Genomic DNA, 27780 nt, shown 5'->3' with positions numbered 1-27780 from the left:
AACCACCTTCCGCAAGCATGTCGGGTGTCCTTCCTCCTCTAAGCCGCGGCCATGTTTCTTTTGAGAAGCCGAAGTACTCCCATACTAGCGATGTTGTCTTTTTTTTGAGTGGGGGGGGAAGCTCAGATGTAGTATAGAGGGGGAGGGATGAGCTCCAAGCCACGGATTTCTCACTGCATTTTTGGGACCTAAAAAACAGATAATACCGTACTACGGTATGATGGAAAATTATTAGGGTTGTTCCGATCATGTTTTTTTGCTCCCGATCCGATTGTTTTAGTTTGAGTATTTTCCGATCCCGATATTTCCCGATCCAATTGCTGTTTTTTTTTTGCTCCCGATTCAATTCCAATCATTCCCGATAATTTTTCCCGATCATATACATTTTGGCAATGCATTAAGAAAAAAATGAATTAAACTCGGACGAATATATACATTCAACATACAGTACATAAGTACTGTATTTGTTTATTATGACAATAAATCCTCAAGATGGCATTTACATTATTAACATTCTTTCTGTGAGAGGGATCCACGGATAGAAAGATTTGTAATTCTTAAAGGATAAATGTGACTTTGTATATTGTGACTAACTATTGCCATCTAGTGTATTTGTTGAGCTTTCAGTAAATGATAATGCAGCCATTTAACTTCTGCCCAAATGCATGATGGGAAGTGCAACCATGACTGTGCGTAGGGGCACCAATTGATATATCTTCTCTGCGTTGGGAAAGAAAATAGGGTGTAAAGAAAATGATTAACTACTACTTTTCTTCCCTACATTGCCTCCCACATTATTTTTAATTGCTGAGAGAGGTATTTTAAGGCTTTAGCCACATAAAAAAATGTCTCCAAAGGCTGTCAAAATTCTCTCTACTCATTATACGCTGTCTTTTTAGTGCTATGTATAAGTAAAACGACGTTTATATAGATTGAACGCGACAATGCGTGAGTGGGTCGTGCAGCGCATGTGTTAATTATTAACGTGATTAATTGAATGAAATTACTTTTGTTAACGCATTAAATTTGACAGCTCTACTTAAAGCCAAAACTACTCTGGATGAGTGTAAGACATTTTGTCTGTAACGTTAAATACAATTAGAAAACGATTTAAATATATATATATATATTAAAAAAAGGCATGTCCGATATTTTTTTGCCGATTCTGATACTTTGAAAATGACGTGATCGGACGTCTTTAAAAATTATAGGGGTTTTGAAAACGTGACGTTTTCATACCATGGTAAACCTTGAAACCAGTAACCGGCACATGCCGAGACGCCACTGTCAAATAAAGCGTACCATCCATCCATCCATCCATTATCTTCCGCTTGTTCCGGGGTCGGGTCGCGGGGGCAGCAGCTTTAACAGGGAAGCCCAGACTTCCCTCTCCCCAGCCACTTCAACCAGCTCCTCCGGCGGGATCCCAAGGCGTTCCCAGGCCAGCCGAGAGACATAGTCTCTCCAGCGTGTCCTGGGTCGTCCCCGGGGCCTCCCGCCGGTGGGACATGCCCGGAACACCTCTCCAGGGAGGCGTCCGGGAGGCATCCGAACCAGATGCCCGAGCCACCTCAGCTGGCTCCTCTCTACGCGGAGGAGTAGCGGCTCGACGCCGAGTCCCTCCCGGATGACCGAGCTTCTCATCCTATCTCTAAGGGAGAACGCGTACCTATTAACCCAAATAAATCAACAAATAATCCGCACTAGACTATTAGCCAAAGGATTCAAAATGAAGGAAAAAGTAGTGTCTTATAGTCAGAATGTTACAGTATTGTCATAATATTGAGCCATTTAAGTAAATATTGCATTTTTTTAAATATTAGCCTTGTTTCGTAAATACACAAAAACACCCCAAAATGTGACAACCCACATTTGAACATTTTATTCAAATCTATTTTTTATACCAGGCAAGTATAACAAATGAATACAAATTACAACTCCATAGATTGTCCAAAAAAGTAAAGTACAAAAAACCTTGAGGTAAAACTTTTTTTTACTGTTGAAAAAGGTATTTTAAAAAAGCCCTTATTATTAAAAGATTCATCCACCGTGACCGTCTGTAAAAACAACCAACGCACTTGCCATAACAAGGTGCAAAATGCAGTGTGTGACAACATTCAGTACAATTGTCTTGAAATGTAAACAATTCATAAAGCCCAACAAAGCACAAAATAAAAACAAGGGCAGCATCTAAAAAGCGACTTTTCTCCCTTTTTTGGACTTCTACAAGCGTGAGACACATCCACCAAATGCATAAAGAGCAACACGACACGTTCAGAAATGCGTAGAAAATGGAATGACATTTTTTACATTCATTAAAAAAAAAAAAAAGATCATTGGAATGAAGCTGCTCGAAACAGTAATCCCCCTAAACTCGGGTTTTGGTTGATGACCTCACAGAGTTAAAATTTGACTAAAGAAGAAGAATGAAAACATGAAGTGGTAGGGGATTACTGTGTTATTATTTCAGTCAATAAATAATAGAAGAGGAGCTCTTGTACCTGGATTAAAAACACAATCAATGCCCGATAAAAATATTGACGTACAACTTGATCACACGGACTGCTAAATTCTCTAATTTCCCTGCTTAACAACATAAGATATATAGTGGTACTTCAAGATACGAAAGTTTTGTTTGTGAAAAATTCATTTTCGAAGCTTTTTAACTTCATATTATGAAAAATTAATCATTTTATGAAAGAATACATACTGTGATAATTAGGGTTGTTCCGATCATGTTTTTTTGCTCCCGATCCGGTCGTTTTAGTTTGAGTATCTGCCGATCCCGATATTTCCCGATCCGATTGCTATTTTTTTTACTCCCGATTCAATTCCAATCATTCCCGATAATTTTTCCCGATCATATACATTTTGGCAATGCATTAAGAAAAAAATGAATAAAACTTGGACGAATATATACATTTAACATACAGTACATAAGTACTGTATTTGTTTATTATGACAATAAATCCTCAAGATGGCATTTACATTATTAACATTCTTTCTGTGAGAGGGATCCACGGATAGAAAGAGTTGTAATTCTTAAAGGATAAATGTGACTTTGTATATTGTGACTAAATATTGCCATCTAGTGTATTTGTTGAGCTTTCAGTAAATGATACTGTAGCCATTTAACTGTTCTGCCCAAATGCATGATGGGAAGTGCAACCATGACTGTGCTTAGTGCTACCAATTGATATATCTTCTCTGCGTTGGGAAATTTCTGATATTTCTAATCATAGGGAGAGGGATTGTAAGGCTTTAGCCATTTAAAACAAGACTCCAAAGGCTGCCAAAATTCACTCTACTCAGTTTACGCTACCTTTTAGCTCTCTAAATAGGTAAAACAGCGCAATTACAGATTGAGCGCGACAATGCGTGAGTGGGTCGTGCAGCGCATTCATTAATTGCGTTAAATATTTCAACGTGATGCATTTTTTAAAAAATTAATTACCGCCGTTATCGGGATAAATTTGATAACCCTACCTTAAGCCTAAAGACTCTGGATAAGTGTAATATATTATGTCTGTAACGTTAAATACAATTAGAAAACAATTCAATTAAAATATATATATATTAAAAAAAGGCATGTCCGATATTTTTTTGCCGATTCCGATACTTTGAAAATGACGTGATCGGACCCGATTGATCGGCGATCGGGACATCTCTAGTGATAATTCCCGGTTGGAGCAATGCAATAATGTCACTACGTGAATGTAAACAGACAATTTGCCACAGTATGCTCATGTACATGACAAATAAAAAAAAAAAAAAACTTACAAGGCACAAAAAGCGAGGTGAAATTGCAACGGCTGTCGAAGTTAGCTTGTCTTTTAGAACTCCGAGTAGTCAAGTAATAACGTTTGTGGAAAGAGATGGAACCTAACAAACTAGGTCACTTAAGAGCCACTAGGGGGTGACAAAGCATTGCAAAGCTTGGAACTAAATAGGCGATTTACCTGTAGAACGCGATTCATTATACGAAAAATTCATGATAAGAAAGTCTCTCTGGAACAAATTAGCTTTGTATCTTGAGGCACCACTGTATTCATTTCACTTGGAGAGGACAGGTTATGAGGGCTTATGTATCAGTGCCGTTGACAGCGCTAGATGTCCAGTTAATTTTGACTGGGAGGGATTGGGTCAAAATAGATTGGACATCTCGCGTTGTCAATGGTAGCCAATGAGTTAGCATTGAAAAGCATGGTTTTGTTTTTGGGGAAAAAGCATTGCCAATGTATGGTCTTTTTTTATTATTATTTTTTAAAAATCTAGTTAGCATCTCCATTTTTTTCAGAGCATCCATAGGAGGGCTCAAAAAGTCACTCGCTTTGTTGTTGTCTTTGGTGAGGACATGAACTAAAATGGCTAATTTGTGATTATTCATTGACGGAGCAGAATTAAATTTTTGTAGGTATAGTCTAGGGATGTGTATGCATCACTCCTTGGAGCTCAATTAGATTTTTTTGATTAATAAATTGCGGAATTCTAAGTAGTTAATCCAGTTATCCAAAACCAGTTAAGGATGGTTTTAGTTTATTTCTACATTCTAACCAATTCTAAAAAAAATGTTGTTTTTTCCAATTTTAAAATTATGCATCGCCATATTGATTCCTCACTTTTCAAAAAGAATTATAACAGCTTTAACATTTTATTTTCCTCCATAAATTTAGCTTTTTTTTTAAACTCAAAAAATGTGTAAATCTTTCAGAATTCTACAATTTGTTCCACCTCCAAAAAATATGTTTGAGGATTTGTTTTGTTTTTTTAGATGAATAATATTTGGGAAAAATATACCCACAAAAAGGTGGATGCATCCAACTATTAATAATATTTACTTATAGTTCTCAGGGCTGATTAATTTGTTGCAGATTTGCAAACTTGTTATGTGGTTACTTCAGCTATCCAAGGGGTGGCAGTATTACTTGGTACCTGGTTTGACTAACAGGCACTGCACGTTTTCCTAATTTTTAACCGAAAGGTTTTACTTACCAGTTACTAGTTATCCAAAAGATGGCAGTATTGCGCCACGTCTTGTTGGGGTACCGGTCGGTTGTAGTTCATTTGGACTTGTCCTTTTTGCGGCGCATGTATTCTAATCAAATCTTTTATCCCCCAAAAAGGAAGGGATTTTAAAAAAAAAATATTTATCAGCATATTGATTTCCTTCTTTTAAAAAGCATTATAATAGCTTTATCTTTTTTTTTTTCATTTTAACATTTCTTACATTTTTCTGGGTTTTGTATTCCAACTGAAAGTAAATTGTTAAGTTTTTGGTTTTTGAAATAAATTATGCAAAAAAACAAAAACAAAAAATAAAACACACCTGCAAATAAGTGTATGCATAAGTGTATACTATGCATCTATTTTTTAAAGTTATTTTACAATTTTTTCCCCCCACAAAAAAAGTGCAATCCATGCTTTTCATAGGCAAATTTTGCACAAAAACACTTCTTTTTGGAAAGCTTTGCCGAAATTAAGGAGAACTTCCTTTACGTTTTATATACTTAAAAAATAAATAATAGCAATTTTTTTTGGTCAATTGTTGTAAAAAGGTAGTTGACCTCCGTGAAGTTGGCCCCTGATTAGGATGCAAATTTATTTAAAAAAAAAAAAAAAAAAAAGTCATTCGTTTGTGCTTTAAAAAAATTTCATCTTCGTTGCTATACTTTTTGAGATACTTCCAATTTTTATAGGTCAATCTGAGGTCAACCAGCCCCCCATTTTGATGAAAAACGGCGTCAATCGTTTGTGCTAGGTTTGTGCTGTAAAAATGTTGGTTTGTGCTGCTATCGGTTTTGAGATATTAATTTCGAGTGATGACGTCAAGCAGCCCCGCCATTTATTGCACAATCGACCCAAAACTGTGCCATTTGTTTATGCTACGTTTGTGCTGTAAAAAAATTATTTTGTGCTGCTATTGTTTTGACGTCACTCGCAACTTTTCCGTATCCAACTCTCGCGGCTCACGGAGTGTACCAACTCTCTCAATGTGTTCCCAACAACTAGCGGAAACGAACACAAACAAATGGGATCCCTCCAGATCCATTTTGCAGTCCCGTGAACATGAATTTGGATTGTTATTTACATCTGTAGCGCTACAATGCATGCTAGGAGGCATGTTGGACGATAACAGAGTTGCCAGCAAGTGGCCGCAAAGGTTGACTGTCTCCCCCAAGGGAGCAGTGATGGCCAAATGAAGCTTCTTGAAGCAATGAAACGTGCAGCTAATTGGTTCAAAACTTCATGGTGGTTCATTTGATCTTATGACAGTCTTAAGATGCCGCTGTCAAATCAAGCGTTTCAGGTTAATGTCTTTTGCAGCAGGGCGGAGAACGAAAAGGGGTATTTGCCATGTGGCAAAATGGATTTTTCTATGTGGGATTTTTTTTGCCATGTGGCAAAATTGATTTTGCCATGTGGCATATTTTTTTGCCATGTGGCAACATTGATTTTGCAATGTGGCATTTTTTGCCATGTTGCAAAATGTATTTTGATATGTGGCATTTTTTTTTTTTTTTTGTGGCAAAATGGATGCGTTGTAATGTAAAGTGTACCGTCAAAAATCAAAACCACAAGTTTTTCTGCCATTCAAAATGAATGGAAAATTTGGACATGCACAGCCGTAAATGGCATAGCCTGACTTGGGTGCCAGTTGAATGTCAATGCGCTGCAATGGTAAGTGTATGGTCAAAAATCACAGCCACACGTTTTGTTCTGCCATGTAATATGAATGGAAAATTTGGACGTGCATAGCCGTCAATGGCATAGCCTTACTCGGGTGCCAGTTGAATGTCAATGCGCTCTGATAGTAAGTGTATAGTCAAAAATCACAGCCACACATGTTTTTCTGCCATTTAAAATGAACGGAAAATTTGGACGTGCATAGCCGTCAATGGCATGCAAGTGCATGTCCTGCAAAAATGCCATATACCCCCCAAAAATGCCACAAACCAAAATCCATTTTGCCACATACCAATAAAAAATGCCAGATGGCAAAATCATTTTTGCCACATGGCAAAAAAATGCCACATGGCAAAAATAAACCATTTTGTATCCATTTTGCAATAAATTGGAGACTGCATGACGCCATCCCAAAATTTTACAGCACAAATTATTGACGCAATTTTTAATCAAAATGGAGGGCTGGTTGACCTCAGATTAACCTATCAAATAATTGTTAATATCTGAAAAATGACAGCAGCACAAACGAAAACTTTTTCGGCACAAATGAATGACAAATTTTCTGTAAATTTCTGAAAATTTAAGCTAGGCTGTTTTTATGTTACTAAAATAACAGCAAAACCCATCATTAGCTTTAATATTCTTATGTTATAAACACGATTCAAAAAAAGCCCCAAAAAAGAAAAACAACCTGAATTGAAATCTGAGAAATGTACTTCTAACAACGATCACCATCGATACGTGCGCGTGCTACACCGTGCTTTGCCTGCTCTCGCGAGCGGACGAGCGAGGCGGGAAGTCGATGAATATCCCGTCCGAGTCGGAGTCGGCGGAGCGGAGCGCTTGCCCTATGATGGTTTCGGGGCTGGACGACTCGCTGGGCGGCGAGCAGGACGCCGCTCGGCCCAGGTCGGTGACGGTGGTGGTAGCCTCGGTGCCGTGGAGGGCCCCCGACGAGCGCAGGATGGACGGAGGTGACGGAGGGAGATCGGCGGAGGCGCCGCCTGTCGCCATGGCACCTGAAAAAAAAGGGGGACGTCATTTTACGTTGGTTTTTCTGGAGATTACTCTCACTAGTTTATTGCTAGTTAACGTCCAATCCATTTGAATTGAATTGATTTGAATTTGAAACAATAACTCTAACACATAACTAGTACCAGAGGTGGGCAGTAACACGTTACATTTACTCTGTTACATTTACATGAGTAAATTTTTGGGAGAAATGTATTTCTTAGTGTAGGTTTACCACACCATACTTTCAGTGGCACCTCCAGAATTTTTTCTTAGGGGTGGCCAGATGGGGCCACTTAAAATCTTGGGGTGGCCAAAACTAAAAGCCATAATTTCAGGTTTTCATTATATCATTGCAGTAAAAAGGTCAGGGGAAATCTATCAGAAAGACTTAAGGACACAGCTACTGATATACTTTGGTGTATTGTGTAATATCTGATGTTACTAATGATTTAATATGCATAGTCCGTAACTGTCCAGTCAACATTTTGAGTTCCACAACAACTCTGTTTTATTGTGTTATGTATATACTAGGCATAAGATTTAACTAGGGCTGTCAAACGATTAAAAATTTTAATCGAGTTAATCACAGCTTAAAAATTAATTAATCGTAATTAATCGCAATTCAAACCATCTCTAAAATATGCAATTTTTTTCCTGTAAATTACTGTTGGAATGGAAAGACAAGACGGATATACTGTATACATTCAACATACTTTACATAAGTACTCTATTTGTTTATTATAACAATAAATCCACAAGATGGCATTAACATTATTAACATTCTTTCTGTGAAAGGGATCCACGGATAGAAAGACTTGCAATTCTTAAAGGATAAATGTGAGTTTGTATATTGTGACTAAATATTGCCATCTAGTGTATTTGTTGAGCTTTCAATAAATGATACTGTAGCGACTTAACTGTTCTGCCCAAATGCATGATGGGAAGTGGTGCAACCATGACTGTGTTTGGTGGCTGCAAATGCTATATCTTCTCTGCGTTGGGTACACTACAGGGTGTTAAGAAAAAGGTCAACTCTTTTCATTCTTCCCCACGTCGCTTCTCACAATAATTATAGTTGCTGTGGGAGAGATGACAAAGCCTTTGCCAATTAAAAGCACGGCCCCAATGAATGCTTGTATCTACTCCACTCTGCCTCTTATCTCTGTATATAAGTAAAACGGCACCATTGTAGACTGTTTGAGGCAATGCGTGAATGAGTCGTACTGCGAATGCGTTAATTGCGATAAATATTTTCACGTGATTAATTTTTTAAAAATTAATTACCGCCCGTTAACGCAATAAATTTGACAGCCCTACATTTAACAAAACAATATAAATGGGATGAAATGCATAACTGATGCTACAACAATCTAACGATATTCTGATAAGCGGGGTGGCCAGTGGGGTGGCCAACCAATTTATAGGGGTGGCCATGGCCACCCCTGGCGACCCCCTGGTGGCGCCACTGCATACTTTATACTTTTACTTCAGTAGATTTGTGAAGAAGAAACACTATTCTTACTCCACTTCTTTGGGCTGCACTAGAGTCGTTACATTTTTCCTCTTTATTTTACATATTGACTTTATTTTTGCTCGAGTTGCCGAGACTGTCTGTCTCAGTTTCACCAATGAGACGTTGCAACAATAACCACATGACTCCATTATACCAATCAGAGGTAACAATGTTTTTTCTCCACTAGAGGGCACTCATGTTCTTTGGACAGGTGATGTTTCATAGTGTTGTTCTGGTCCGAATTTGATGATTTTTGTGTGATCATTTTGGCCTAATATGGCCATGTAATTGGTTATATAAATACATAGTATGACAATAACTGGTCATTTAGATAAAGGTGTGTTGACAAAAAAGATGTATCATTATTAGAAAAAAATCAGACACTGTAAGCAGTTGCTAAAAATGTTACTCATTACTTGAGTGTTCTTTTCAATGAATACTTTTTTTTTATCTGTACTCGAGTACATTTTTGACTGACTACTTTTAATTGACTAATATTATTGAGAAGTAACGCTACTCTTAATAGAGTAAGATTTTTGGCTACTCTACCCACCTCTGAATATGGGCTAAGTTTTACCTTTGTAGTGCGAGCCCACACAAAGCCTGTTGGAGGCAGAGCCGCAGAGTGGCTCGGCGTAGTTCAACTTTTGCTCTTCTAAGCAGGAGGAGATCTCGCAGGCTGAGTGACGGCGGATCCCCCCGCTGCCCACCGATCCGCAGTCTGCGTCGTACTCCGCCACTGGCGTCAGCAGCAGTGGAATGTTGTAGCTTTTGGAACGTACCACGGGGTTCTTGGACAGGTGCTCGGCCGACTTGGACCAGCCCCACTGGAAGCGCTTCTCTGAGGGACAAAACCATAGGCGGAGTTTGGGGCACAACATGTTGATGACCCCGAAACGCAGTGTCAGCAATAAAGTTGACAATGAGCGTTTTTTATTTCCTATCATTCTTGAGGGGAACTCTAAATTGGGCTGCTAAAGCAATACTTTTCGCCAAGATCGTCATCCATTGTATATGGTATGCACGCCGGTGTCGTGCCAATGTAGTTACCCCAGTCAAAAATTGTATCACCTGGGCGGAGCCATATGGAGGTAAATTTGTGTCTTTATTATTCAATCAAAAAAAAGTTGCTTCAGTCAAAATATATATTTTCAATAAAAAAAAAGTCGCTTCAATTAAAAAAAAGTGTTTGAATGCAAAAATAAATTTGAAACTCAAAAAAATGCATGTGGAAGCTTTATTTCTTTTAATGATTTTTTTTTTTTTGCAACTTTTTTTGATTGAAGTAATGTTGATATGTGTTTAGGCCACATTTTGGCCAGGACGTTTTTGTCTTTATTATTCAATCAAAAAATAAGTTGCTTCAAAAAATATATATATTTTCAAAAAGAAAAATCACTTCAATCAAAAAAAAAAGAAAAAATTCAATCATAGAAAATGTTTTTGAATGTGAAAAAATATGAGATTGAAAAATTTGCATTCGAACACTTAAAAAAAGTTGCTTCAATCAAAAAAAAATATTTTCAAAGAAAAAAATCATTTGAAAAATAAAATTGTCCAACCATAATTTTTTTTTAATTGTATGCAAAGCAAATGGCCATCTATGGTGCTAGTCACATGATCTGTTCGAAAAAATAATTTTGACCCATTATAATTTTTTTTTTTTTGTTCATTTCATTCATTTTTTTGTTGCAGTTTTATTGCTCTACAACTTTTATATATATATAGGAAAGTCAATTTCATGCAACAACACTTTTCGGCCACCAGGGGGGAGGCCTGGCCCTCCCCCTTAAAATCCGCTTATGGACAAAACAGGAAAAATTGTTTAATAATTAAAAAACTTATTTTAAAAAAATAGACTATTAAATACAATTAAGATAAAGACTTTTTCTTTAAAGCAACACTAGGTAATTGTTCAACCTTTATAAAATATTTTCATAACATTTGTGAGGATATGTCGACTGACAGCTAGTTGAATGACACCTCTTTTATATCTTGAGGGGGTCTGTATCACTTTCATTGGCACTAATTAACTTTGAGGAAATAATTTGTCAATTATTTAGTGTACATGTGTAAACATTGTACTTGCATGGAGTTTTTTTTGTATTTTTATTTTAAGTCAAGAAAATGTTTAGTTAATTTGTTTTTATTTATTCAGACTGCACTGTATTTTTGTTTGGTAAAAAGAAAACCACCTTTACCACCTTTGACCTGTTTTGTACTTGACTGCCATTACTAAATGGACCCATGCTTGTATGAAAAAAATAATTGTGGACCTTCAAGATTTGTATTTGAGGGCCCCCTGATTTAGGGTGTTCAATCAGCCTACCATGCATGTTTTTGGGATGTTGGAGGAAATCCCCGGAGAAAACCCACGCAGGCACGAAGAGAACATGCAAACTCCACACAGGAAGGCCGGAACCCTTGATCTCAGAACTGTGAGGCGGACATGCTACCTATACTTATAATGTAATTTTTTTCCCTCTTTTGTTGATTTAATGCTCACCTAAAACACAACAGTGGTCCTCCGTGTCATCTCCCGAATAAAGTCCGTGAGTTCCCAAGTAAGGCGATACCACCTTCTGAAGCAAAGATTCCAACCTCAGGTAGTCCTCATTCACACCGCGTGACTCGTGGACACCCTGCAGCGACATTATCCCCGTCCGTATCAAACGTTCCATATTGAAATACAGTATGTTAAAAATAGCGAGAGCGCGTCTACCTGCAACACGAGCAGCATCTGCGTGACGGAAGGCGGCACTCGCGCCCGTGGCCGTGACAGGGCGTCTTCCAGCTTGACGCTCAGGACAATGGTGCTCCGGAAGTGGAGCAGAGCCAGCTGGCGGACGGACGGTTCCTTCCCCTAAACCCAAAAAGTAACAGCTGACGCATATATGGATTTAGGCTTTAGCTTGTTGAGAAGACTGCCAACCTGGACTGGATGAAAAATGGCCTGCAACATGGAGAGCACATCACAGAAGAAGAAGTCCCACGTCTCTGCTAGAGAGTCCAGTAATTTCTGACCTGCAAATTGGAATATTAGATTCAATGCCATTGACGGTGATATTGATTGATTTCAAATGGATTGGATGTCTATCACCGTCAATGGCAGCCAGTGACTCAAAACCGTACCTTCGTAGAACCTTATTTTGTCCCTCAGGATGACCATGCCCTTTGTCAGCAACTGGTTCTGGAACATTCCAAGAAATAAAAGCGTTATATAACAATTCTAATTCTTGTTAGCCAGTCTGTGACGTTTAGCATCAAAATAATTGTGAAATGAAATGATGCATTTCAGTTGGACTTTTAGTGTTTGAACATGAAGTTTTGATTATCCGGCAATGCTAATGCTAGCTAATTTTTTGTTAGCCATTTGATGGTGTTTCACAAGATTTCTTAGCGTCAAACTGATGGAATTTCATTTAATGAAATGATGTGGTTTGGGTGATTTTTTTGGTCTGACAATGTTGTGGCAATGCTAATTCTTGTTAGCCAATCGCTGACGTTTACCAATGAACTAATAGTGAAATGAAATTATGCGTTTCAGTTGAACTTTTTGGTGCTTGAACACAAAATTTTAAGTATCCGCCAATGCTAATGCTAGCTTAGTTTTTGTGTGCCCGTCGATGGCATTTCACATGATTTGTTAGCATCAAACTCATGAAGTTTTGTCAAATGAATGTGACGAAGTTTTTTTTTTTTTTTTTGTTAGCTGGTCGATGGCGTTTCACAAGATTTCTTACCGTCAAACTGATGGAATTTTGTTTAATGAAATGGGTTTGGGTGAATTTTTTGGGCTGACTATGTTGTGGCAATGCTAATTTTTGTTAGCCAGTCACTGGCGTTTCAAAAGATTTGTTTGTATCTAACAAATGGAGTTTTGCTAAATAAATGTGATTTGGTTGAACTTTTTGTTGTTTGCATATAAAACATTTGATCATCTCGCAATGCTAATGCTAGCTTAGTTTTTTCTGCGCCGGTCGATGGCATTTCACATGATTTGTTAACATCAAACTAATGGAATTTGTTAAATGAATGTGACTTGGTGGAACTTTTTGTGTTTGAATTGGATTTTCTGTCAATGCAAATGCTAGCTTTTTTTTTGTTAGCTAGTCGATGGCATTTCGCAAGATTTGTTTGTGTCAAACAAATGGAGTTTTGTTAAATGAATGTGATTTGGTTGAACTTCATCAACGCTAATGCTAGCTATTTTTTTGTTAGCCAGTCAATGGCGCTTCACAAGATTTGTTAGTGTCAAACTAATGGACTTTCATTTAATGAAATCATGTGGTTTGAGTGATTTTGTTTTGGGCTGACAATGCTGTGGCAATGCTATTTTTTGTTAGCCAGTCTATGATGTTTCACATGATTTGTTAGCATCAAACTAATGAATTTCTGTTAAATGAATGTGACCTGGTAAAATAGAAAATGTTCCTTATCTGTCAGTGCTAATGCTAGCTTTTTTTTTGTTTTGTTAGCCAGTCGATGGCGTTTCCCAATATTTGTTAGCTTCAAACTAATGGAATTTCGTTTAATGAAGTGATGTGGTTTGGGTAAATTTTTTTGGGTCTGATAATGTTGCGGCAATGTTAATTTTTGTTAGCCAGTCAATGGCGTTTCAAAAGATTTGTCAGTATCTAACAAAGGGAGTTTTGCTGAATAAATGTGATTTGGTTGAAGTTTTTGTTGTTTGAATATAAAACATTTGATCATTTCGCAATGCTAATGCTAGCTTAGTTTTTCTGCGCCCGTCGATAGCGTTTCACATAATTTGTTAACAAACTAGAGGAATTTGTTAAATGAATGTGACTTGGTAGAACTTTTTGTGTTTGAATTGGATTATCTGTCAATGCTAATGCTAGCTAATTTTTTTGTAAGTCAGTCGATGGCATTTCGCAAGATTTGTTTGTGTCAAACAAATGGAGTTTTGTTAAATGAATGTGATTTGGTTGAACTTTATCAATGCTAATGCTAGCTAATTTTTTGTTTGCCAGTCAATGGCGCTTCACAGGATTTGTTAGTATCAAACTAATGGAATTTCAGTAAATGAAATCATGTGGTTTGGGTGAATTTTTGGGGGGCTGACAATGTTGTGGCAATGCTAGTTTTTTGTTAGCCAGTCTATGATGTTTCACATGATTTGTTAGGATCAAACTAATGAATTTCTGTTCAATGAATGTGACCTGGTTTAACTTTTTGTGTTTGAATAGAAAATGTTCATTATCTGTCAGTGCTAATGCTAGCTAATTTTTTTGTAAGCCAGTTGATGACGTTTCCTAAGATTTGTTAGCGTCAAACTAATGGAATTTCGTTTAACGAAGTGATGTGATTTGGATAAATTTTTTGGGGGTCTAATAATGTTGCGGCAATGCAAATTTTTTGTTAGCCAGTCACAAGATTTTCACAAGATTTTTTAGAATCAAACAAATTTTGGGTTAAATGAATGTGATTTGGTTGAGCTTTTGTTGTTTGAATATAAAATGTTTGGTCATCTCGCAATGCTAATGCTAGCTTAGGTTTTGTTTGTGTGCAATGGCATTCCACAAAACTCGTTAGCATCAAACTAATGGAGCCTTGTGAAATGAATGTGATTTGGTTGAATGTTTTTGTGTCTGAATATACAATTTTGATTATCTAACAATCCCAATGCTAGCTAATTTGTTAGCCAGTCGATGGTGTTTCACATGATTTGTTAACATCTAACTAATGGAGTTTTGTTGACTGATTTGGTTGAATTTTTTTGTATTTGAATATACAGTACAGTGTTTATTTTTGTGTTTTATGTGTCAATTTTAAAGTAAAAAAGCTCATTACTTTCAGGCATAAAACACAGGTTACAGTTCTTCAAATACAGATTGGTTGTTATTTGAAAAGGAGGTAGTCGGATATAATGGCTGATAGAGACTATTGCATCAAAATTTGGAGAACTGTGAGAGCAAGTTTTCAGTTTCTTGAAAAAGTGTGTCTGAGGGTAAAAACTTTTGTGCTTTTTGTTGTTCTTTATGTGCTTTGGCAACCACTAGCCTTTCTAATCATGTGATAAGGTTTCTGGAATTACCTGAAGGTATTCCGTGAAGAAAGAACCCAGCTCAGTTTTCAGCAGGTGCCTAGTGGAGGAACACATTAAGTCACGGTTTAAAACCTGTACAAATGTTGACTTTTCTGTTACAAAACAGGATATTGTGTGTCTACTTTATCTTTGTTTCTGTGTGGAACTGCCCTTGTTTACAGAACTGTTCCGTAATGACTGCGTATGTGCGCGAGACGGCTTGAGATAATGACATATCTGCTACGACCACACGGCACATGGATTGGCGTCCCTAGCGCAACGCGTGCCGTCAGCACATTTTAGAGCGCAAGCAGCGCAAACACTTGTATCCGAAACCATTTGTCTCCATTGATGTGAATGGAAATGCAGTTAATCTGTTTCCGTATTGTTTAATGTCTGTGTTGCTATCACTTGTGTTCACGTGAATGTTGTTAAAAGGCTTATAATTGCTGAGACAGCTATGCTAGTTTTGTAAGGCTAGCAGTGTTGTTTCCATTATGTGTTAGCATTAAGCTAGCAGACGTTAAGTCACTATGCGGCTTCTAGTCCAGTGAATCTTATTTGTTGACGTCATTAGACTGACATAAGACTGTCATTATTATGACATGACACTATCATGAGCATTAATGAATGCTTAAGACAGATGTCATTAAGTGTTATCCGGAAAATTATGTCACTTTTGAATGGATGTAGTGCAGTGTCATGTCTTAATTATGATGGTCTTATGACAGTCTTATAGCGCAACTGTCAAATAAAGTGTTACCAAACACCATAACTAGCAATTAATGAAACAACTGGAACAGTAACTGAAGAAATAATAAGCACAGAACAGGAATTTGGAGTGTTTTTACATCTTTAGCGCTGCAATGCATGCTAGGAGGCATGTTGGCTGAAAATAGTGTTGACAGCAGATGCCAGCAGAGGTTGACTGTCTCCCCAAGGAAACAGTGATGGCCAAATGAAGCGGGCAAATAGACCTGTTTTTTGCCTATTTTAAATAGTTTCATTTTTATTTATGAAACATTTTAACACATATTTTGCAGTGAAATTATTAATGTTGTTATTTTATATTAGTATATTTAGTCATAAACGTCAAATTGACCTTTCTTTTTGTAAAAAATAGATATTTTGAATATTAAATGTGTTCTGATTGGCTTAATGAAGGTTAGTGGTACATGTTTACAATTGGATTACAGTTATAAAAATTCTGTTTCTGACACGTTTAACTCTCATTGCCATTGACGGCGATAGACGTCCAATCCAGTTTTGACTGGGATGGGACAAATGAACGTTTATTTGATCCATTCCAGTCTGAAATGGAGCGGACATCTATTGATGTCAATAGCAATAATAATATTTAATATCAATATTAATTGATAAAATCATTTTTCGACACACATTCCTCGCACGTCCCTTGGTGTTTGCATTTTAAATGTTTTCTAGATAGAGTAAAACAAAAAAAAAATGCAGTTTTGCTTGGTGATATACTGTTAGCTAAATTTACATGAAGTAACTGAAAGTACAATACAACAACTTACCGGACGCCTTCATTGAGAGCGTAAAGTTCGTTGTCGGCCAAACCTTTCTTCTGGAAGACTGAGATGACGGCGTTGTGGATGCTGCAAGGACACACAAATTTAACTTAAAACCACATTTTTGTGTAACTAACAGCAAAAACATTAGTTTGGCTAGTGACCAGTCTTGAGTGTGCCAATGCAATTTCTGTGGCAAAATGTCTGTTTAGATTAATCAAGAAGGCTAATTTATTCATGAACCCTTACATTCATTTAGGGCAGGGGTCTCCAACTTGAAGTCCAAGGGCCAATTACGGCCCATGGGACAATAGTTTGTGGCCCCCCTTTGACATCCAATTGTAATATTAGGGTTGCTCGCATGTATTTTGCGATGGGCAATAAAAAAATATATAAATAATTTTAAATAAAATCAATTAACTGAATTGGGGGGTAAAAAATATTTAAATAGTAAAAAATAAAAAAGAATTTTAAAAAAATAATTCTAAATACAATGAAATGATTTTTTTTTTTAATTAAAACTTAAAAAAAAAAGATTTTTTTGTGTGTTCAATGTATTTATTCAGATTTAGCATTGGAAAGAGATAGATATAAGACCCTTTTTCACTTTTTTTCCCCAAATTATAATTTAAAAAAAAAAAAAAAAACTTTTATGTATATGGCGGAAAATACAGACAAGGCAGGTTCTGCTCTTGCACCCCTCTTTAAAATAAACTGCTGTGCTTTAAGCCAAAAGAACTGTTGTGATTGATAGAACAATATGTCTATATGCTGCCATAGCAGTTTTGGGGCGCATTAAGCCCCTGAACTATTTTTAATTTGTTCGTTTTACCCTGGAGACCCCCGTTTACAGACACCGCGTAACTGCTTTTGTTTCAACCCAGCCATAAAACCCATTTAAAAAAAACAACTTCATGAAATTATTCACCCGCATATTTCAAACTTTTAAACAAATTGCGTCACAATGAAAAAAATAGTGTCTGTAAATAGTTCAAAGTTATCTACCTCATAACTATCGCTTAATTGTTTTTGTTTTTTTTACTGTCGCATTTTCCCAATTATTTTAGATGATACAGTAAATAATCAATCCAAACAAAGATTTTTTTTTTTTAAATGTAAAAAAAAAATAAAAAATAAATGTTTAAAAGGGTAAATATTTGAAAAAGAAAATCTTCACCACTTCTTGATGTCTGCGATTTCTGCAGTGCGTCCCTTGTTATATTACCGTGTTTCACCCATAAAATCCCCCAAAAATCCGACTGTAGCCGGTCAGACCTGTGTCTTGACACTCGTTGAGACATGCTACACTGAGTTTTTGGATCGAAACAATGTAAGTACGCGATAATATCTCATTAAAATCATGGTGTCTTTAATTATGCTCTCTCATGCTCTCACCTGGAGTTAGGGTTTTAAACATTTATTTATTTTTTTTAAATGCCCTCCTGTTCAAAATGTTTCTTCCCCCAGAAAATTAAGATTTTAAGCTTTCCAATCATGTATCACACATGCATATAGGACAATTTTGAAATTTGGCCACATTTTCCGCCACATATATATTTTAATAAATGAGTATACAAGAACAATAATAATTGAGTGAGTCCACTCAAATCCGCTCAAGCTGCTCACTTACACACAATGAGTTGCCACAGCAACTGTTTAACAAGTTAAACGATGATTGACGCATGCGGCGCTTTGAAGCTTCGGCATCCAGGCGTCTGTGACAAGATCAAACATTAAACGTCTGTCACTCATTGTTAACTTTAATAAGCAAACTCCAACCTCTCCACAATGGCCAAGACCAAAGAGCTGTGTTAGGACATCAGGGATAAAATAATAGACATGCACAAGGCTGGGATGGGCTACAGGAAAATAAGCAAGCAGCTTGGTGAGAAGGTAACAACTGTTGGAGCGATTATTAGAAAATGGAAGAAGTTCAAGTTGATGGTCAATCTGCCTCGTTCTGGGGCTCCGTGCAAGATCTCACCTCGTGGGGCATCACTGATCATGAGGAAGGTGAGGGATCAGCCCAGAACTATACGGCAGGACCTGGTCAATGACCTGAAGAGAGCTGGAACCACAGTCTCGAAGAAGACCATCAGAAACGCATTACGCCGTCATGGATTAAAATCCTACAGCGCACGCAAGGTCCCGCTGCTGAAGCCAGTGTATGTCCAGACACGCCAGAAGTTTGCCACTGACTATCTGGATGATCCAGAGAAGCAATGGGAGAAGGTCATGTGGTCGAATGAGACCAAAATTGAACTTTTTGGTCTAAACTCGGCTTGTCGTGTTTGGAGGAAAAAGAAGGATGAGTACAACCCCCAAGAACACCATCTCAACCGTGAAACATGGAGGAGGAAACATCATTTTTTGGGGCTGCTTCTCTGCCAAGGGTACAGGACGACTGCACCGTATTGAGGGGAGGATGAATGGGGCTAATTATCGCCAGATCTTGGCTGACAACCTCCTTCCTTCAGTGAGAGCCCTGAAGATGGGTCGTGGCTGGGTCTTCCAGCATGACAACGACCCAAAGCACACAGCCAAGGCAACTAAAGAGTGGCTCCGTAAGAAGCATCTTAAGGTCCTGGAGTGGCCTAGCCAGCCACCAGATCTGAACCCGATAGAAAATCTATGGAGGGAGCTGAAAGTCCGTGTTGCCCGGCAGCAGCCCCGAAACCTTAAGGCTCTGGAGAAGATCCGCATTGAAGGAATTTAGTCCTCCCAGCCCAAACTGCACGGGGAGGCCGGCAACAGAACGGAAATGTGCTCCGTCGCTGACTCCCCCGAGGAGCCAGGCTAAGGAGGAAGCTAAACTACAGTTACAGTTTACAGTTGTCCGCATCCATATTAACTTTCAGTAATAATGTTGGTGTTATCTTTGCCCACTTAACCCCCTCTAGCCATGCCCACAATTGCAATTGTAAGCATGGCTATATCACTCATAGCTACTACTCAAAGTGCATTATGAATACCCAGTACATGTTATCATTCCCAAGTTACATCAGCTTGTGTGATACCCCAATTATCTAGACCAAATCAAAAACTATCCCCTATGGTGGTCTAAATGCCATCATTTGAGATTCTAACTCCTTTTTTTTTTTTTTTTTTTTTTTTTTTTTTTTTTTTTACCAATAAGCTTAATAATATTGATCGTCAACAACCCTAGTCACAAGGAATCATTTTGTCAAAGGATGGGAGTTGTACATTCATTTCTACAGTGTGTGGTTGTCTACTACACGTTTAAACTGTTCAATGGTTACCATTGCAACAATCAACACAAAAACATTTATATGTCTTATTATTTCCAGTTTACAAACCCCTCATGTCCAATTCAGATCCCAAACAAAGCCACTCAGCAATAATTAAAATATTTATGTCTTGGAAAGTGATGCCTTTTCCTTTGTTCCTTATGTCATTCAAAATATGTATCTTTCTCCCCTTTTGTGAAACAATTAGGTCCCCCGAAAATAATTGCAAAATAACAAACCAGTGAATAGGATCAATAGAATAAATGCAAGTCAACCAGTTTGACTTTTTATAAAAAATGGAAAAGAATAGAAATAGATGAATAGAATTTTTAGAAAAAATTCTAAAAAAATATGAAAAATACAGTTAGCACAGACATGGAACTAAACAACACTTTCTCCACTCCTCCTTTTTTTGTTTGTTTTTTTTAAATATTATTCAAGTCCTTAAAAATAAAAATCTGTTCCATAAAGGTGTCCAAAGGAATGGAAAAATATCACATGAGAGTAATTCATCAAAAGATCAAGAACAAAAATCCAAAATGAAAACATAAAAATTGTCTTATACTGGGGAAATTGTATTTATAGGCAGTAGACTTGGAAAGGTATTCTGAAATTAAATTAACTCATCTCTAGATTCTGTCTCATTATCGTTGTATCGTTCGAGTATTATTCTTAACTTTTAACATAAGCAACTTCCCCAGCATAATAAATTGCATTTGGCACGATGCCCGTGTTTGTTTACGTTCTCAAATTTAATTCCTCCCCTCTTATGTAATTTGTTAATTCGATTCCTACTGTGGTCTTTCTCTTAAAAAATTGGTTGCTAATTTCCCCTATAATTTCAAAGCACAAAATTTACCTACATTGGTCTTGTCTTTTCATCCCAGATCATGAAATTGGTGAAAATGTCTTATTCCCCTTTTTTATTTTATTTTATTCATTTCTTGATTTCTTTTTTGCAAGGATAGCCCAATTCTATCCGCAGGTGACCCAAAAGATTATATTTTAGTGGAATCTGGCATTTTCAAGTCTTTTTAAAAACCTAAATCCACTTTTACATTGTCCCGTATATCAAAATTAACACATATAGGAGATTCTCCCTCCGCATTCTTCCGGGAGTCAATAGTGGCTAGGGAAGGACTGTCTTATCTATCGTTTTACCAAAACAACCAGAGACTTGAGCTTGAGATGACCCACTTTAAAACTTTGCTCTTTCCTAAACTTTAACCCTTTAGGCAAGGCATCTCAAACTTAAATTAGCTTCTATAGACTCCAAATTAAACGGAACTACAAAATAACTCCAAAATCAGTTTTACGAAAGTGCAAAAGGAAAAGAAAATATACTAAATGAAATTATTTCCTTCAAGTGTCAACAATGAAAAGAAAATATCCAAGTTAAGATAAAAATAAAAACTAATAAGACTTACTATTTATCTCATTCTGGGAACGTTATCTCCGATGTAAATTTGGAATCGTGATAAGTGTTATGAAAGAACCATTTGCTTTTTTTTTTTTTTTTTTTCAAAGATGTTCTAGTTACTTTAAGGGGTGTTATGAATGTCAATTAGCTCAAATATTTACAATTCTTATATTGCATTGTTACATGTTTTATTGTGGCCCCCTATTTGATAATTTGTCAATTAACTTTGGTCATGGCCTGTCTCGACAAAGTTGGCCACTTATTTCCTACTCTATTTTCATAACAGCAAAAATTAGTTCAATTTTAATTGTCTTCTTATATCAAAACTAAAATCAATAAAGTTATCCTGTTGTTCTTTGGATCCCAGCTGAATTCACGACAGCCAATTCTATCAACATGTGATCCAAAAGTGACACTTTCCCCATATTCATCATGCTTGAATCCCCTAAAAATTACATTTCAAACTATTCGTCATACTAGAAGCGAGCCATGATATCAATTCCCCGTTACTAATTTTAAGGTGTTCTTTGCTGGTTCGGTTTGCATGTTTGTTATTCTAATAATTGTAAGTTCGTGGTTGAACGCATCACTTTAATATTCTTTTGTTTCTCTACATTCTTTTGTGAGTAAAAATCTTCTTGTTAGAAAAAGCTTTTTTTTTTTTTTTTTTTAAAATCTATAACTTTACCAAACATCCAGGGACTTCAGCCCTCCTTGCTCTGCTTGGCCTGAACAAGAGCAAGAGGGGCCTCCCGCCCATCGGCCCGCGCACCTCATTTTGAACACTGTGTTCCTTTTCTAATCAGATCTACTGATTTTTTAGAATTTTTTACATATTGTCCCTTTTTTGGCTCTCAATTTTATCTTAAAATGTTAAACAAGGACTGGAAAATTCCCAGCTTCAATTCTAGCCTCCCCTTATAATCAATCTTGGCAAACAACCCAGCGGATGCCGTCGAGGACCCCATGTTGCAAATAGGGGCCACCGACGGCCCGCCCTCCTTATTTTGAACACAGTGTTCTTTTCTAATCAGATAGCCCAACTCCAGGCGCCATGCCAACGGCTGTCTCCCAGAACGTTAACAGGGGCGCTTCCTATTTTTTCGGCTTCATTTCGAACAACACTAAGCAAAACAAAACGTCCACTTACTTTAACTAGAGACTACACGACACAACAACTCGTCTAATTTCTTCCCTGTACCCTCACAGCCCTCCTTAGCGCATTCATATAGCCATTTGTCACGGGTCCCTGACCTAAATCTCCGCTGGGCGAATGTGTTCATGGCCATGTTTATTGTTCTGCTTACCGCAAGCAGCGAGGCCCTCTTTGCTGTTGGGCGTCACTTCCAACAGCGGGCTTAATACCTTTATTCTTTTTTAAGGGGGGACCACTTCCTAGGGCCTCCACAACCCAGCTCTCAAACCTCCGACTCGTCAGCCCTGAGGTGCGGAACCGCTACGTTCCAGTCCCGGTGGCTTTGGCCCGGCCTGACGCTGCCCGCCAGCCAAACCACCACAACCTTCAGGACAAGTATATGTCTATCCAAATTTATATGTATACCTCTAAATATACATATAAATGCATACACATATTGCGCGTAACAGACCCCTCATCTAACTTAAAAAGTGGGTCGTCGCATCTACTCTATACTCAAATATACATGCCCATATCTATCCCATACACATATCTTTGTATGTATATGCATACATGCGCATGTATATATTACGTATGTCCCACCACATCAAATCGGGAAACAACAACCTGTTGTCTAGGAGCCAACCAGCCTGAGCGGGAGGGAAACGCTGTGTCCCAACCTGTGGTTGGGAAGCGCGAGTGGGGAGGGTGAAGTTGATAAAGGGGTGGGGGTCTGGTGTTCACGGAAGATTGGTGTTTAAGTATTTTCTAAATTATTGTTCTTTTATTTAATATTTAGGAATGAGTAGCCAGTAACTGGCTAATGGTTTTTTAGTTTTTAGTCTTAGAGTGTTTTTTTTTTTTTTTTTTTTCTTAGTATTTTCTAAATTATTGTTCTTTTATTTTTTATTTTAGCAGGATCCTCTTACATATTTATTTTAGCATTTTATTTAGTATTTGTGATATAATTATAGTATTTTAGTATGTAGGAAAGGAATGGAGAGGGTCGCGCGGTTGCGAGCGCACATAGACGTGCGCGCGCAAGTGCGCGCGACAGGCGCAGGCACCGGCTCACAACCTCTTTTGTGTTGTTAAGTTTCTCGCAATTTAATGAGGCTCCGGGGACACCGCTTCCTAATAACCTAAGCTTGTCCTGTTTTTTCTTTTTTTTTTTTCCTTCGCCCAGCCTAAACTACGCGACGCATGGCGTATATGTTGCACTCTTTCTGAATCTACCCCTCTAGTGCTAAGACTAATGAAGACTGATGTTACACTACACTTGTTTCCCCTTATTCCTTCAACCGAATGCACAAATCACAGTTAGACAAAACACAAAATGGTCGAAGGTCGCTTCAAGCCAACTTTCACCCGCCTTAAATTATGACAAAACGTCTTTTTACCTTTTCGGCTTTTAGCGGTGCACCTAAAAGGGCTCCAGTTGACTCTTCCGCAGCCGTTCGTCCATCCCCTCCGTCGTCTGGGCCTATCACGTCGTCAAACCATCACGTCGGGTCACCAACTGAAGGAATTTAGTCCTCCCAGCCCAAACTGCACGGGGAGGCCGGCAACAGAACGGAAATGTGCTCCGTCGCTGACTCCCCCGAGGAGCCAGGCTAAGGAGGAAGCTAAACTCCGCGCGTTCCTGTGTTAACCCTTTGCACACTGACTCCATGTTTCAAAAGCTTGAAGAACACTCGCCGAAAACAGGTTGACAATTTATTCGTCGACAATGGTCAAAGACAAGGCAAAAACAGACGACGGAGGGACAATTCTGGATCCAAAACAAGGCTACATGTTTCCGAGCAGAAGAAAATCTGTCTTATCTCAGTGTCCAGTCTTTTTGAAGTCTTTGCTGACGCGGGTCTCGTCGAAGGCGTTTCTGGGCGTTGCTTTGGGGCCGCCCCCGCTGTGGCCGGTTTTGGGCGGTTTAGGTTCGTGCGCGGATTGGGACGCCCGCTATCAACTTTGCTGTCCGGGCTGGTGGTGCTTGTTTTAGGACAAAGCGCTTTGTCCTTGGAGTTTGCTGAGAGCAGATTCCCCGAGTATGTGCGTCACTCTTGTGATAAGACGGCATTGTGTATCTCTATTTCTTCTCATTAAACTATGGTGTGCTATTTATTTTATATTAGTAGTGTAGTCCTACCGTAAATATGAAAATGATACACATTTCCTGATTAATTATATTACGTGTGTTAGCCTAATGCAAACAGTTAGACGGTGCCTACGAAAACCTGTACCATATGTATGTGTTAGACTATATATGTGTTAGACTAATGCAAACAGTTATATGGTGTGTGCGATGACGATATCGTTTCCCCTTCAGCATGGAGGAGTGGGCCAAAATCCCAGCTGCAGTGTGTGCAAACCTTGTCAAGGACTACAGGAAATGTTTGGTATCTGCAATAGCAAACAAAGGTTTCTGTACCAAATATTATGTTCGATTTTTGTGATGTATCAAATACTTATTTCATGCAATTAAATGCAAATTTATTATTTAAAAATCATACACCATGATTTTCTGTTTTTTTTGTATTAGATTCCGTCCCTCACAGTTGAAGAGAACTTATGATACAAATTACAGGCCTCTACATGCTTTGCAAGTGGGAAAACCAGCAAAATCGGCAGTGTATCAAATACTTGTTCTCCCCACTGTAATAAAGTTGGGTGCATTACTTTTTGAATACGCCTCGTAATTGGAAAAAAAATCTGCGATGGACTGAGGGCGCGAAGTTTAAAGCGCGAAATAGCGAGGGATCACTGTCCATGAATTCAAATAAATCTGGCCTGTGTTCATTTTTCTCTGGGAAGTTGATTTATTTATCTTTTTATTTTGTTTGATACATCTCTTGTGACTTCACATAGCTGCCACTGACAGCAATAGGTGTTTTGAATATCAATTTACCTCTTTTACAAACTACCTAACTAACTAACTAACACATACAGTACTCTGTGACCTGGGCTGGCAATCAACAAGTTAAGCTAATGATAGCTTTTGAATCGGAAAAACCGTCCCTGAAAGAGGTAAAATACTTGCTGACGACTGTAGTCAGTCTCTACAGTTGGCTAGCAACCAATCCAGGCCATATCTCACCTCTGGCCTTGCAGCTGGGATAGACTCCAGTCTTTCCCATGACCATGAACTGATTTAGCAGTTAAATAAACAGGTAGAGTTGTAGATTTGTGGTTTTCAAATTGTTTGGCGGTCATAAATTCCTTGTTGGAATATTGTTTATTTTGAAGTGGGAATATGCAGGGTTGCCACAACGAGGGTTGCCAACCGTCCCTTGAAAACCGGAATCATCCCGTATTCAGAAACAAAAGTGCATGTCACATATTGAGCTCACATGGGGTCAAATTATTATATCACAATTATTATTTATTTATTTATTTTTAAATCATTTTTTACATACAAAAAAAATAATTAAAGGGTGACGGTTATGAGGCTGGCCGGCTCCACCAATTTTTTCAGGGAGTTGGCAACCCTAGCGACAACCCAAATAAACATACCTGTTCCAGGTGGCATTAGCTCCCGCCCTCTTCTGCTTCTCGCCTCTGTCCTCCGGTGAACCCTTGTCGCTCTTAGCTAGCTCGCTAAGGCTGGGCGAGCTCATCAGCTTGAGGCGGTGCAGAGTCCTTACGGGAGTCATCGAAGACATTGGTTAGCAAAACAGAGACGACGATAGGAGTAAAAAACGGTGGAGTTATACAAGATAAGAGAGAAGGACGGACGCCGCCCCGAGTTTTCGAGAGTGGAGAGAACAGAGGCACCGATGGGATTCACAAACAATAGCGGCATTGATGCCAACAAATATTTATGCAACACAAAGATGCCAGTAAAAGTGCGGGGTAAGCACCAGCCAAGTGCTTGTCACTCAGCGAGCAAGTAGGAAGTACGCTAATTACATTACACGACAATAAAATACTGCATTTTCTGGACTATAAGTTGCATTTTCTTCATAGTTTGGCTGGGCTGCAACTTATACTCAGGTTTGATTTCTTTGTTTTTATCACACAACAGCCATAAATCTACTTCTGGAGTTGGTAGAGTAGTTCAGAAGTGTTAAACGCTGCCGTCAGCGGCGTTGATAAATGTTCCTGCCTGCCCAGTTTTAATTTGGTGGGTTCCTGTTAATTTGTGTTAACTTTGTCAGCTTCGTTTTCCACCCACGATTACCTGATTGCACACTCCTGTTAGTCATTAGTCGTACTCCTTATATGCTCGTCTTGTGTCTTGTTCTGTGCCAGTGTGTTTTCACTTGTTGGACCTTCAGAAGGAAGCTTCGACAGTGTCTTCAGGTTACGTTTTTGTCCCATGCATGCTGTTTGCGGTTACCAGTTGTGTTTTGAAGAGCTTTGTTTTCACGTTCCTGGCAATAAATCCAATATTGAAACCTGCCATTTAACTCTTCTTTTGCATTTAACTCCAGCAGTGAGTGCCCAGCATTGAGAAAAAATAATGAAGATAATAATAATTTTCGGACTATAAAGCGCTACTTTTTCCCCCTTATTTTGAATCCTGCGGCTTATAGTCTAGTGCAGCTTATTTGTAGATTTATTTGGGTTAATAGGTAACACTTTATTTGACAGCAGCTTCATAAGACTGCCATAAGACCAAATGAACCACCATGAAGCTTTGAACCAATTCGCTGCAAAGCTTCATTGCTTTAAGAAGCTTCATTTGGCCATCACAAATACCTTAAGGGAGATAGTCAACCTCTGCTGCCACCTGCTGTCAACACTGTTATCGCCCAACATGCCTCATAGCATGCATTGCGGCACTATAGCTATTAGGGGTGTAACGGTACACAAAAATCTCTGTTCGGTACGTAACTCGGTTTTGAGGTCACAGTTCGGTTCATTTTCGGTACAGTAAGAAAACAAAATGCAAAATATAAATGTGCTAGTTTATTACACACTTTTGTGCTTTCAACAATAGGAACATTAGCCTATACAAAGCTAGAACTCTGCTCAAAAAGTAGCAGTTATTTAAAGATAATCCAACAACAATTTGCCTTTCAGACCTCGCATATTGATGAGCTTTCTTTCTGAAAGAAAGAAGAAAAAAAGAAGTCCTGTGCTAAAGAGAAAAGCAATCCCAATGACAAAGATTTTAACATGGATTTTACAAATGAAATGCCTCAATTAATCATTTTTTTCCCCTCATGAACAGTTTTCAAAAGCTTTA

The 27780-nt window shown here is 38.1% G+C and overlaps 1 protein-coding gene across 1 annotated transcript in view; it reads right to left on the bottom strand.

The window, feature by feature from the left end:
• Window positions 1-1874: 1874 nt before the first annotated feature.
• The window catches only part of prr5a (proline rich 5a (renal)), a 39965-nt gene continuing 14059 nt past the window's right edge, over window positions 1875-27780 (bottom strand). Inside the window, exons 3-11 of the mRNA XM_057836699.1 lie at window positions 26103-26228; window positions 16799-16879; window positions 15270-15318; window positions 12344-12401; window positions 12144-12235; window positions 11934-12074; window positions 11718-11853; window positions 9789-10052; window positions 1875-7703 (exon numbers count right to left, since the gene is read on the bottom strand). Of these exons, the coding sequence (XP_057692682.1) occupies window positions 7435-7703; window positions 9789-10052; window positions 11718-11853; window positions 11934-12074; window positions 12144-12235; window positions 12344-12401; window positions 15270-15318; window positions 16799-16879; window positions 26103-26228 (1216 nt within the window). The 3' untranslated portion in view covers window positions 1875-7434. The remainder of the gene's footprint in view (window positions 7704-9788; window positions 10053-11717; window positions 11854-11933; window positions 12075-12143; window positions 12236-12343; window positions 12402-15269; window positions 15319-16798; window positions 16880-26102; window positions 26229-27780) is intronic.

Source organism: Corythoichthys intestinalis, chromosome 5 (assembly GCF_030265065.1).
Source record: "Corythoichthys intestinalis isolate RoL2023-P3 chromosome 5, ASM3026506v1, whole genome shotgun sequence".
In the NCBI taxonomy this organism is placed as follows: Eukaryota; Metazoa; Chordata; class Actinopteri; order Syngnathiformes; family Syngnathidae; genus Corythoichthys; species Corythoichthys intestinalis.
The sequence above is the reverse complement of the archived record's forward strand: the minus strand, read 5'-3'. Positions and strand labels throughout refer to the sequence as shown.